Genomic DNA, 14,563 nt, shown 5'->3' with positions numbered 1-14,563 from the left:
TCCATTGTTTCTTCACAATTTCATTCTACAACATTTCTCAGTTTTCCTAGGCTGACTTCCCCTGAAGCATTCTGCTCTATCAGGTTCTCCCTATATTTCCTCTGAACTCTCTGAAATCTACTCATCAAACACCAAGGGCACATGTCAGAATATACTAAGGCTTCCTCTTCTCTACCATAAGCTCTAAGGAGAGGTCATTCATTCAGATTTTGTAACATTTCCACTGTAGCAACCAGCTTGTTCCTGTCAATATAAAGATGCATTCATCACTAAAGTATCTGTTTTATAGTATCTTGATTTCTCATAAAGTCATTAGCTTCCAATTGCTCCAATCTTATAGTTATTCTCTAAAGTGAGTTTTTGAAATTCCTTTTCCATCTGACAAATTTGGCTTTTTAAGGCATTCTTCTCCCCACTGGCTTTTTGGGCCTCTTTTGCTGAGTTAGTCTGTTTTTTAAGGTGTTATTTTCTTCAGTGTATTTTTGGGTCTGCTTTAGCAGGCTATGGATTCGCTTTTCATGATTTTCTTGCAGCATTCTCATTTCTCTTCCCAAGTTTTCCTTCACTTCTCTTACCTCATTTCCAAAATCCTTCTTGAGCTCCTCCATGGCCTGTAACAAATTCATATTTTTCTTGGAAGCTTTTTATGCAGGAGTTCTGATTTCGCTATCTTCCTCCCGCTCCATGCCTTGATCCTTTTTGTCCTCAAAAAAGGATTCTATGGTCAGTTTGTGCTTCCTCTGCTTGCTCATATTGCCAGCAAATTACTTGGCTTTTGAGCTCTTTGCCACAGTTGAACTCTGCTTCCAGAATGGAGAGAGCTTTGTCCCAAACTGTTGGGGTTTTCGCAGCTGCAGGAGCTATTAGGAGGGCACCCTCTCTACAGCCCCCACAAGCTCTGGCACAATAGCCACACACCAAAGACCTTGATCCAGATCCAAGCAGGTTAAAGCAAAAGTAATTATCCTCTGAATGGCTGCTGCACAGCCTCTGTGCCACCAAGGCTTCTTGCCCCAGGGCAGGGGCTGCATACTTCCTCCCCTGCCCCTCCTGTTCCAACAGAGTTCCACACTAATCTTTCACTTTGTCTTTGGCGTTTATGGGTTGAGAAGTCTGGAAACTGCCACAGCTGCTGGAGATTCACTCTCTTGAAGTCTGTTCTGGCCAGACCTGCACAGCTCACGCATGACTGCACTTAGCTCCCCGCACCATGCGATAAGGCCCTTTCTGTCCGGCTTCCAGGCTTCCTTCAGTAGGAGATTTGTTTCTTTCTGTCACTTTGTGGGTTCTGTAGCTCTAAAATTTGTTTAGAGTAATTTTTTTTACATGTATATAAGTGATTGGAGCAGGAGCTCACACCAAGTTTGTGCTTCTACTCCGCCATCTAATTGAAATAAGTCAATACTTTATTTAGGTTTGTTTCTCAAAGAAAGGTCTTCTTGATATTTAAGCTTCTTCTTACACAGAAACATCCTGCAGTACAGAAGTGGTCAAAAAATAGTCAAAAAATAAAGAGAACACCAACATTAATCCTAAACTGGTCCAGAAGTAAGAATTTTATTTATTTATTTGTTTGTTTGCTTTTTGGAGGGCAATTGGGGTTAAGTGATTTGCCCAAGGTCACATGGCTAGTTTTTGTGTTAAGTGTCTGGAGCCAGATTTGAATTCAGGTCCTCCTGACTCCAGGGCCAGTGCTCTATTCACTGCACCACCTAACTGCCCCCTAAGTAAGACATTTTAATTATTAGAATTATGACTTTTAATGGACTAGATTTTTTTTGGCCAAGAGAATTCCAGGAATAGAAGAAATCATAAAAGATAAAACTGTAGTGACTACAGAAAATAAGTGATTTTACATGAAGCAAGTCAATGAAGGTAGAGTTAGAAGATAAATGGTAGGATGGGGAAAATGTACATCTATTATTACCAATAAAAGTCAAGTATCTAAAATAAATAATACTGGGGTGGCTAGGTGGTGCAGTGAATAGAGCACCAGCCCTGAAGTCTGGAGGACCTGAGTTCAAATGCGGCCTTGGACACAACACACTTACTAGCCATGTGACTTTGGCCTAAACTTAACCCCACTTAATCCCAAATGCCCTCTAAAAAAAAAGCAAAATAAAATAAAATAATACCAAGAGTCTTTTCTCAATAGATAACTGGTTAAATTATATGAACAGTTTTCAAAAGAATTGCAAAGTATAAATGAAAACAAAATGTTTTCCAAATCCCTAACAGTATGAGGAATGCAAATTGAAACAGCTCTTTGGTTTCATGATATACTGTGCAAACTGGCCATGGTGATAAAAAATAAGAACAATCCCTGTTGAAAGAACTATGGAAAGAAAGGAACATTAATATACTGTTGGTAGAGCTGCGAAGGTCTCAAATTTAGATATCAACTTGGAAAATACTCCTGGTGAAGATGGTGAAGGCTGAGTGACTCAAAAAGTAATGAGGGTCCCACAGAAAAGACAATGAATTATTCCTTGCATCTCTTGGCAAAGATACAGAAGCATAGACACTATTGCTTGACAGCTGTTCTTTATCATGAGGGAGGATTCAATCACGGGTGATGAGGTTGAAATGATATCACTGCTGCCCTCAGAGATGGCTGAGGAAAGGTTATAAACAGGACTGGGCATCTGGAGGGCATCTCTAGGCCCAGGGCTCTTGGGTTTAATGTACTGGACTGTCTTCATCAAGATATGAAGGAAGAGAGTAGACTTGTTGGTGGCAATGACTTAACTTGACTGGTACATGCCATCACATGTCTCTCCTCCCGGGTGACTCCCTGATTCACTTCTGATGGGAATGTTAGACTGATATTTTTAATTTTAAACATAACTTTTTAGATGTGTTAGTGTTCAAATACTCAAGTAAAACATATAACACACTCACTCATAGTTCAACTCAATTAAAAATTATACATGCTAAGCCACACCTGTAAAAAGTCTCATTTAAATCATGAGACTACTATTCTCATCATTAAACTTCTAATTTTAGCCTGGCTGTCCTCAATAAATAGCAACATTCAGTATAAACAGAAGACAACCGAATTCCAATCAGGAAGTGGAAATAACATTTTCTGTATCTGCCAACCAAAGACACTATTAATCCCCCAGGGCAGAATAAAAAAAATGCCATCCATTTTCTTCTTTGACAAAGCAAGTCTTGTTAGTTCTTACAAAACTCAGTATGATTTAACTTGTAAGCCTTACCCTATAATGCAATGATGAAATTAAATTTGGACTTAAAAGGCTTTTAATATGGTATTCTTTCAATACTTCAAAAGATTGGTGACTACACTGGCATGGGTACAACCCCCTCCATCAACACTGATGACAATCTCTCTCTATTTCAGTAACAATAATGAATGTGGCACTTTAAAAGTTTAAGGAATAGTCTCTGTACGATTCCGAGTGATGAAGTGGAAAGAGTACTGTACTCGGAGTCCTGAGACCTGGGTTCAAATCTTTGCTCCCAAGTTTACTGGCCATGGAGCATGGAGCAGGGTGAGGAGGTTATCTTTTCACATCTCTTCTTGCTCTACAATTTTTCAACATTCAAGTTCAATTCTGTTGGGATTACTGATTTTTTTCCATTCACACTGTTGTTCTCATTGTATATGTTTTCTTGGCTCTGCTTTACTTCACTTAGCTTCTGTTTATATAAATCTTTCCATGCTTCACTGAATTCTGATCATGCTCACTGCTTCTCATAGCAGAGTATTCCATGACATCCATGTACCATAATGTGTTTGTTTAATCACTGATTTATTGCTTGATTTACACATCAATTGGTTACAGATAATAACATATAATTGGTTACAGAGAGAGTATATTATTATGTTTCACGTGGAAAAAGCTGTGGCTAAAAGAAGAGTTAAATGACTTGCCCAAAGTCAAACATCTATAGCAAATATAAGAGTAAAATATAAATCCAGGTCTTCATGACTCCAGTCTTTCCAATATACTATGCTGCTTTGTGGTAACCATGTCACAAGGCTGCTGTGAAGAAAGCACTTGTGACTAATATACTGAACAAAATTAAAAGAAATGGAAAGACCATGATAATAAAAAAAAAACATTTATTGTGCAAGGCAATATCTGAGGTATAACAGATATAGAAACAAAAAAACCCATGGTCTCCACCATCTAGGAGTTTATATTCTGGTTGAAGAGATAAAATGCATATGTATGTATGTACTCCAATACTACAATACATTTGATTTCATTAACGTGGGTCCTTTCTCTAACAATGCAAATCACGACCTATTCAGAGTTGTTTACACAGCCTTGTTCATGCTGTCCAGGAAGTGCATCATGGAAAGTCCACCTTACACACAAAGGGACTTCCTCCAGTTCTCGACACTGTAACAACATAAAGGTTCTCTCTCCGTCATACTTCTCTCACACAGCTGGCCCATCTCTTTTTGGTGTGTTTTTGTCATACATTTCTCTAATGACATCCTTCATAATTCCTTATCTATAATATGTTATAGTAGCCTAATCAAGTCCACCATGTGCCTCTCTAGTGCCCTTCCAGGGATCCTCTTTGGAAATTACTTTCATGACTCAAAATTATGTAACATCATCAGAAGACTCAATATTAATAACAAGAATACCCTTTGTTTCATGGAGAAGCTTGGAATCATTTAAAGAACTTCAAACTATCACAGATAACCCTTATTTTTCACTTCTTGGCTCAATTTACTGCATGTCCATTTGTAGCGACTGTCCAACATTGATGATCAAACTCTACAGACTGCCAATTCAGCTGTGATTCATAGTCTGGCCAACAGACTATGAAAATAGTCCAAGAAAAAAATGGCCACAGCAACAGTTTTACATGATACAGAGTAGCAATATTCAGATACATCAGGTAAGTCTGAACATCACAGTGGACAGCAGCATACATGTGCATCGTAGATAACATTCTTTTGTTCTGGTTTCATATATTCTTGGGATATAGGTAAGAAAAGGATAGAATTATCCTTTTTCATGACTACAAAAAAAAAGACAAAGTTTTTTAAAGATTAAAAGTCTGCCAGCTTGTCAAGAATTTAAGTATAGGTAGAATTCTCTGTCAGATACAAGAACATATGGCCATGAAGAAGTCTTTCAGGTGGCAATGGTTCATTGAACCCTTTAAATCACATATTTGAGAAGAAATCAGGAATTAGATATGTATGACTTCTGGAAGTTCTATTCTTGCTTTTGCTACATCAGGTAAACTATTCTAACCAACCAACATCATGGGACTATAGTTCCTTAACTTGATACCTTGGTTCGATGGTGTACAAAAGCAAAAACCCAACAATCTATCAAAGAATGAAAAAAATTTGAGATTAAGAGAGTAAGGCAACATTATACTCCAAAAAGTATTTTGTGTAACAGGGCTATTTCTATTTCCCAATGAAATGACTTAGTGTTTTGCTAAATTGGTCATTCCAAATTCACAACAAATAACCAATTATGACAAATTGTTACAGAGATTTTGGTCCAATAATATTCTCTGTAATGAAAGAATCAGATACTGTGCTATTTTCTTTAACTTGGTGAGGACTCTTTAGATAGGCAGCACAGACCATGGAAAGAGCACCGCATTAATTTACTATCTCTGTGTTCCTGGACAAGTCATTTAACCTTTCTTGTACTCATTTTCTTTGTTCATAAAATAAAAGAACTGAACCAGATTACTTTTAAGATCCTTTTCCAATTTTAAATCTATAATGACATGTTTTTGTCCTGTCACTAAGTCACTATGACTACCCATGACCAAATATAAAACCGTATTCATTCAAAGCTATTCTTAACTTAGCCCCCTCCTATCTTTCCAGCCTTCTTACACCTCACTCCTTATCATATGCTCTCTGATCCAATGACACTGACCTCCTAATTGTTCCATGAACAAAACACTACATTTCTTGGTTTGGGGAATTTTCTCTGGCTGTCCCACATGCTCAGAATTGCTCTCTCCCTCTTCACCACCAACTACTTGCTTTCCTGGCTTCTTTTAAGTTCCACCTAAAATCCCGTTTTCTGTAAAGCCTTTTCCAAAACCTCTTAATTCTAGTGTCTTCCGTCTATTAATCATCCCCCATTTATCCTGTATAGAGCTTGCTTCTATATATTTGTTTGTAGTCTTTCCCATTAGACTGTGAGCACCTTAAAGTCAAGAACTGTCTTCTGCTGCTTTTTCTATCTCCAGCACTTAGTACACTGCCCATTACATAAGAAGAACTTAATAAAAGTTTACCAATGGAATGACTGACTCAAATTCAAACCATAAACTACACATAAGATCAAAGGAGTTTAAAGGAAAAAAGGGATAAGAGTGGTGGGTATATGCTATTCCCCTCCTTTCTCTTCTAGGCAAGGAAGGGAATCACATTCAGTAAGAAGGCATTAGAGAAATTTTTAACTGACTTTGTAGACTAGGCAGGTGTTTTCTAGTAATGTATTCATTATAAAACAATTCCCATAAAGTTCAATAAATTAGATCTTTCTCTGTTTTAGTCAATTATAAAATGATTCATTATACCATTAATTCAGATAACCAGTCCAGTATACTACAGAAAAAGGTTCTACATACTATATAAGAGAAAATACAAAATTCCTTTGACTTTGTTACCTCTCACTCAATTAGAAAACACATAAAACATGTTTTGAATGTTTTAGGCCAAGGGTGAGGAACCTGCAGCCTCAAAGGAAATCTTGTTCTGTGAAATATGGGCCACACTGAGGACCTACCATAGAGAGTCACATGTGACCTCGAGGCCATAGGTTCACCATCCCTGTTTTAGGCAAAGATTAACTCAAGTTTGGGGTATTATAATATGACCATGCTCCTCCCAAGAGTCCACATTTCTTTTTTTTTTATTTTTTGGTCTTTATTAATTTGTTTACTTTTAGTTTACAAGATTCATTACCGCAATTCCTTGAGTTTCAAATTTTCTCTCCCTTCCCCCTTCCCCCACTATGGCGGCATACAATCAAGTATAGTATCTGCAAATACTTTCACATTAGGCATTAGTCAGGTTATAAAGAAGTATTGTAACAGATGGAATGAAGAATGGGAAAGAAGAAACAAAATCAAACAAGAAAAGGGAAAAGGGCAGGTAGTTTGCTTCAAACTGGGTTCAATCTCAGTTCTTTCTCTGGATGTAAACATCTCTCTCCATCATGAGTTTTTTGGGTTTGACTTATGATTCTGGATTGCTGAGACACATTTCTTAATGTTTATATACTTAATAGGTCTATGTTCCAGGTGAATTACAAGTTGGTAATGCCTTGGGAAGCAATCTGGCAGAAAAGTTTTTCAGGAATAGTGGAATGTGAAAGGTTACATATACCATATACACAGAATTGGCCTCAAAATCAGAAAGACCTGAATTCAAGTCTTGATTCTGACACATAATAGTGGTGTGATGCTAGGTAAATCACTTAATGTCTCATTGCCCCCAAACAACCCTTTAACACCATAAGTTTTAGAGTATCAATTTGCACTGGGGAAAAACTTGGAGAGTTCCCTATACCAATGAAATAAAGGTTAAAAAAAAGTAGAATATTGGACATTTTATATATATGAAAGGAAAAACATAATTTCTTACTTAGCACAGATAAACTTTTTTCTTCAAAAAGTAATTTTACAGTAAAACAGAAAAGTATCACCTATGAAATATAAATTGTATTTATTGAGTATAGCAAACATTCATTATAGTTTTCCTGCCCAAAAAATGAATTTTTCTTTAATTTATATATAAGGTCATTTTTCATATAGAACAGTTAAATGATAAAAGGGATGGAAAAGTGATTTTAAACAACAGAAAAGATTTACATTACTTTTCAAAGGATGTAAGATAACGCTCCTGTTGTAGATGAGCATTTTGCAACTTAAAAGGATTAAGAACTTTGTTTTAATATACACTGATAAAAAAAATATGTATAAAAAAGCCCAAAGCTTTTAGATGGAATTTGAGCAGTTTTGAATGGAAAATGATCTGTGATATAAATACGAAGACAATCTTCCAATGAACAATGTAGAATGACAACATATGAAAACAGTTTGATACTTTAAAAAGGAAGATAAGGAGCTTTTATTTATTAAAAATTAAAAATATATGTATAAACAAACTGTTTCAAGGGCACCAATTCTACAACTGTCATCATCATTTCTTTTTTTCAGACACTGAACTGTTAATAGTTTTCAGATTGTATTCAATGCTCAAGCACTTAGTACTGTGCTGGCACACAGTAGGCACTGAAATGTTTACTGACGTCCTAAATGACGTGAATTCATGTGGAGCAAAGATATGATGCAATATCATTACTAGTGGTCAGTTCCCCAAACCAGCAGCACCATTTAATTGGAACCACAAGAATGTAATTGGATAAATGGAGTTCACTACTGGTTCTACTATTGTCATTTCTTAGAATAACTCTAGATTCTCTTGGAGTTACTTAAAAATAACATCAAAAGGAGAATATGTATATGGCCAATAAATGCCTGGTTTTTAGAAGAGCCAAGGATTACTAAGGCTCCCGGTTTTAGGGCAACTATGTTACAATTTATATTATGATCCATTCTTCACTCTTCACATTTCTAAGAGCTTAAAATTTTCAAAAGTTAATATTCTACTAAAGCAAAGGATAAGCACACACCACACCACGTCCATCCTTTTACATAAACATGTTCTGATAGCTACATCATCTAAATAAAGCTTCATGACTACAAAATCTGGTCCTATCCATGCATTATGGTTATTAGCTAGGACTAACAATTTCAGCATTAACAGATTAAAGTAAATTTAAATAAATTTATTCATTAATTAAAATTAACACATACTTCTCTTTGGTACACATGAAATGGGCTTTTTTTTTGAGGGGGAGAAGAAGGCAAGATAATCAGGGTTAAGAGACTTGCCCAAGGTCACACAGCTAGTAAGTGTCACGTGTCTGAGGCCAAATTTGAACTCAGGTCCTCCTAACTCCAGGGCCAGTGCTCTATTCACTGCATCCCCCAGCTGCCCCTTGCTTCTTTTCTTAATATACAATTTTAGCTATATTAAAAAATTAGCAACGCTCTAGTGACCTATATGTTCTTCTAAAAATGCAAGGAAAAAAAGATCTTTCTACCTATTAATCAATAAGCATTTATTAAGCACCACTTTGTGCTAAACACTATATTTGGTACAAAGGCTATAGAGACAAAAAACGAAACACTACCTACTTCCAAAGAGCACAAATTTGGATATAAAAAGAATATATGTAAAATAAATGCAAAGTAATATGATGGAGTTGGGGCACAGCAGACCTATAAAGGCCTTATAGAGAAGGTAGTATCTGAGTGGTGCTTTGAAGGAAACCAGGGATTGTAAGACTCACAGGTGAGTGGAGTGTGCAAAGATGGGAGACAGTGTCATGGGTGGACTCTTATTCTTTGGATTTGTAGCTCCAACACCTAGAATGGAGCAGACACTTCATAAACACTTGATTATTATTGATTTGAGGAAGGGCAGTTTGGCTTAAAGGGGAGTAATACATACTAAAGCTGAAAAAGTGGGCTGGAGCCAGGCTATCAAAGGCTTCATGTTCCAAACAACAGAGAAGTCTGCATTGGATCGCAGGTAATAGAGAGCCACTGGAGTTTTGAATATGGGAGTGACATAGTCAAACCTGGGCTTCAGAAATATTATTTTGGCAGCTGTGTGAAATGATGGGTCAGAAAGGGGAGATTTCAGCCAGGGACACCAATTATACAGATTGTAATACAAATACATCACATGCCAAGATTTATAAAGAAGAAAAAGCAGCTTGAATATCTAGTTTGTTTTCTCTTTTAAAAAGGGCAAAGTAATCTAACATTTGATGCTAAGCATAACAATTAAAGCCATCTATAAAATAGAATAATAACCTACTTACAGAGACATTACCCTTCTAGCTACATTAATTATACAGTCTTAAACAGAAATAAATGAAAATGGCCTCTAAGCCTCAAGTAGCCATCACATGTCCTCCCCTACCATGGACTTTATTTAATTCACAAAGTAGTGTACAGCCTCCTATAAAATAAGGTAACAGACTGGAAAATCTAGACATATGAACAACATGAGTAAGTGACTACTGACAGCAGAGAAAGGAGATAAAAAGTTATTTAAAATGGAAAGAAAAATCATGAAAGCAGAGAGGTACAGTAAACATTTCTGTAGAGGCAATAAGTTCTATGGACATCACCCTAATATGTGTACCACAATAATAATATATTGTGATAAACAATGACTTATTAGTAATAACAGGTTCAGCATACTATTTAGTAAGGAAAGGAAATATCTAATGCATTTTAGAAAATATCAAAACCAGTTAAAAATGTAAAACAAATTTTGGCACTTAAAATGGTAAAAGTTAATTATCTGAAAAATTCATTTATGTTGAATACTTCATTCCCCCCAGAACATATTATAATAAATTACCATACTATAAACCATAAACACACACACACACACACACGATGCATTACTACTACTGACTAAAAATCTATCACAATATTGTCACCGATCTGAAAGTTCCAGCTATATTTCTGTCCTCAGCACAGAGTAGTAGCCCAGCCCTTTATGATTAGTATACAGTAATGGAGACACTCAGTTTCCTTTTAATACAGCTCACGCTTAGCAAGCAGACAACATGGCTGTTAAAGATTCAATTTCAGTGATTTTCCAAACAACCTCAACACTTCTCTCCCCTAACACTGCCACCCCCTGATGCAGACCCTCCTTGCCTCATACACCTGGACTACTGCAAGAGCTGCTGGTGGGTGTCCCCATCCCAAGTCTTCCCATATTCCAGTCCATCCTTACTCAGTCAACAAAGTGATCATAAAGCACAGGTCAGGCCATGTAATACCCTGGTAAATCAATTACAAGGGCTATCTATTGCCTCTAGGATCAAATATGAAATCTTCTGTTTGGTTTTTAAAACCCTTTATAATGTGTCCCCTTTTCTACCTTTCCAGTCATCCAACACCTTACTCCCATCCACATACCCTGCAGTCCAGTGACAACAGCCTCCTTGTTGTGCCTCAAACAAGAGATTCAATCTCCCAACTCCAGAAATTTTTATTGGCTGTCCTTCATGCCTAGAAGGCTCTCCCTCCTCAGATTCCCAGGTTTGTTTCAAATCCCATTAAAATCCCACCTTCTACAAGAAGTCTTTCCCTTTCTTTATCTTCATCTCTTCTCTCTGAAGCTATCTCCAAATTATCCCGTATAATTGTGTTTGCAAAGTTGTTTGTTGTCTCCCTCATTGGACTGCAGACTCTGGGACTGTCTGTTGCCTTTCTTTGCATCCTCAGAACTTAGCAGAGACTGGCACATAGTAGGTGTTAAATAAATGATTACTGACATGGCTCAGAACACAAGTTTACTTTATAAATATTTTCATAAGCTGTAACATCTATATAATCAATTACTGTTATTACTAGGACAGGCTTCAATAAGTTATTCTAATAACCTCTAGTAACTATTTTCCAACCCATAAGCAGAGGCATTATGTCCAGGACTAGTGAAATTACAATCCTGCTGTGTTCTGCACTAGTATGTTTAGAGAACTGGGTTCATTTCTGGGTATCACATTTTAGTAAGGGCATTGAGAAGCTTGAAAACATCCACAGCATGAAGACTAGGATAGTCAAAGGGCTACGAGGCAACATGAGGACTTACTGAAGAATCTGAGGATGTTTTACCTGGAGAAGAGAAGACCTAGGGGACCTATCTTCAAGTATTAAAGGGCTCATATAGAAAAGCAGCCACCTCTTTTTCTCCCATCTTACTGCCCTCCTCTGAACTTTTCATCATGCCCCTGCCCAGGACACCCTTCCCTTTCTCTATTTTCAGCTTCTTTTCCTGTGTTCTCTTCCTCTACTAAACTGTAAGCTCCTTGAGGGCAGAGGCTGTCCTTTTTCATATCTGTATTCCCAGAGCTTAGCAAAGTGCTTGACACATAGTAAGTTCTTAATGAATGTTTAGTGGCTATCAAAAAGTAGAATTGATTGCCTTTAATGGCAGTGGGCTCCCCTGCATTAAAAATCTTTTTTCAAAATCCTTAACGACCACTTGTTGGGAATGTTGTACAGTAGGTTCTGCTGGACTAGATGGGTTCTGAGGTCCCTTCCAACTCAGATTCTGTGATTCCTCCTAGCCTGCAAGTTCCTTTGTTCAAGGACTACATTTGATCTTTAAGAAGTCTGTTTTCCATCCTAGCCATTCTCTCCTACTAACGCAGCCCCTTCCAAAAGGTCACCAATGACCACGTCCTAACGACCAGATCCAATGGTCTTTTCTCTCTACTGACCTTTCTGTGGCATATGACCCTACTGAGCACCTTCTCCTTGTTGACACCATCTCTTCCCTTAGCTTCTAAGATAACACACTTTCTCCAGGGTGTCCACATATACCTCAACTATTTCATCTGTCTCTTTCCAGCTTGTTATCCTTTTTCTGATTCCATAATGTAATCTCCAAGGTTCTGTTCTCAGACTTCTCTCTCACCCTTGCCAATCTCTTTTACTTCCAAGACTTCAATTACTTCCTTAGAGTGAGATCTCAGAAGCTATTTAGTCCAACCTATATCTGAAAGGAAATTTCTTTTTTGATATCACTGGAAAAAAAAAATCACTACCAGCTTCTGATGCAGTCTTTTCTGCTTCAGTTGACCTCAAACTGTTAAAGAGGTTTAACCTAATAGTGGGCCAAAATCTGTGTCTTATAAATTCACCTACTGTTTGTTCCTAGTTCTGCCCTCTGGGGCCAAGCAAAACCAGGTCCTGCCCTACAACTCTTAGAATACGTGAAGAATGCTAACAAGCCCATCATCTCCTAAAAGTCATCTCTTTTTTAGTGCAGGACAGTGAAAAGGGCAACAACTCTGAAGTCAAAGTCTCTGGGCTCACATCCTACCTCATAACCTGGGACAGGTCACACAACTTTCTTGGATTTCAGTTTCCACATGTATAAAATGGGGGAGCTAAATCAGCTGACCTCTGTGACCTATGCTATAACCTCAGGGCTAGTGAGCAAGGTAGGGAAGGAAAGATGATAGCCAGAAAGGAAAATTCAAGATAAACTAAGATGTGATTTTACATTGCAGAATTATAACTCCAGTTTTCTCTCCTAAGATTACAGTCTTTCCAGAGCAATTATATAAAAGAAAGGAAATGTATTACCTGTTATTACATTTATGTCTGGATATTGATTTTCACACAGACCAACAGCCTTGCTATCCTTCTCAAATGCTTCTCGAAGTTCTTTTTTGACTGCTGCTGAACCACATAATCGGTATAGGCCTACTACCTGGAAATAAAAACCAGGGTCATATTACAGTAAAGTATGACAAAAAGAAAAACAAGTATAATATATAGCAAACATAGCTGACAATACTACAATGAAATATTTTACAATGGCATTAAAACTTTTAAAAATTCTTCAAAAACAAGATTATGAATTTCACAACAACCTACTTTTAAAATTTTTTATCATTGTTCTGCAATATCTTCCCCATAGTTCTAAATATCTGTATCTAACCCACTTAATTAAATTCCTTTCCCCCATGCCTATGTATTAAACAAATATTCCTGGGGTAAGACATTTAGAATTGGCTATATTTTACTTAAGGTGTAGCACACAACAAGGCTATAGTAGGCCAGTCATATAAGCATTGTTATTTTGACAGTCCAGTAACTAACCCACCTGAGATTCATTCAAACAATAATAATCCAACAACAACTAGCCTCATATTTCATTACTAAATTTCCTTCTATAGTGTTACAATAAACTTGTGCAGGTATATTACTTATGCTGCTGGATCTACTTTGTAAATCCAGCAAAACTACCATTTAATTAAGATTAAGTGAAGAAGAAAGTAAGAATCAGGTGCTTATGTTTCATTTTAGCTTCCTATTATTAAAAATAAACTGAATCTAAGGTAAAACTTTAAATAAACATTGACAAAACTATAAACAATGGACAAAAGTACATAATAGAACCTAATTTGCTCAGGGAAAACAACATGGTTTCTTAAAAAGAAATCGTGCTTATTGTCTATTAGGTCTAATAGTTAAATTTTCATAAAGATGAAAAGAAACAAGCAGCCAGCCAATCTATCTGGGGTGTTTTTGAAAGCCTCTGCCAAAGTTCTATAACAAAGACTATTTTCAAAACTGAGTTTGTGGATTGGGGCTAGGCTACATCATAGAGGGGAAGATACTATTCAGCATGGATAAGAAACTGGCTCAGTTACAAGAATCAAAAATAGGATGGATAAAAAGGCATGTCTTGAAAGAGGAGAGTGAATTTCCCTATAAATTAGTGCCTAGGACTATTCTTATTTAAAACATCTACAGATGATTTAGAGGAAGAAGCATGCTGTAAAATACACAAATTCAAAGACTTCAATCATAAAATACAAATTGCAAGGACAATTTTTGAGTCTTGTCAATGAGAAAGTGCCAAATGGGCTTCATTGGGCAAGTCATTAGAAACAAACAGAAGAAAACAAAACTCCACATA

At 36.7% G+C, this 14,563-nt stretch overlaps 1 protein-coding gene across 1 annotated transcript in view; it reads right to left on the bottom strand.

The window, feature by feature from the left end:
* SYDE2 (synapse defective Rho GTPase homolog 2) overlaps positions 1-14,563 on the bottom strand; it is a 102,046-nt gene that overhangs the window by 28,469 nt on the left and 59,014 nt on the right. Inside the window, exon 4 of the mRNA XM_069094588.1 lies at positions 13,222-13,348. Coding sequence (XP_068950689.1) covers positions 13,222-13,348 — 127 coding nt within the window. The remainder of the gene's footprint in view (positions 1-13,221; positions 13,349-14,563) is intronic.

The sequence above is a fragment of the Petaurus breviceps genome, unplaced genomic scaffold (genome assembly GCF_028583685.1).
Source record: "Petaurus breviceps papuanus isolate PSGF00001 unplaced genomic scaffold, PetGlider_PUasm1.0 220, whole genome shotgun sequence".
In the NCBI taxonomy this organism is placed as follows: domain Eukaryota; kingdom Metazoa; phylum Chordata; class Mammalia; order Diprotodontia; family Petauridae; genus Petaurus; species Petaurus breviceps.
The sequence above is the reverse complement of the archived record's forward strand: the minus strand, read 5'-3'. Positions and strand labels throughout refer to the sequence as shown.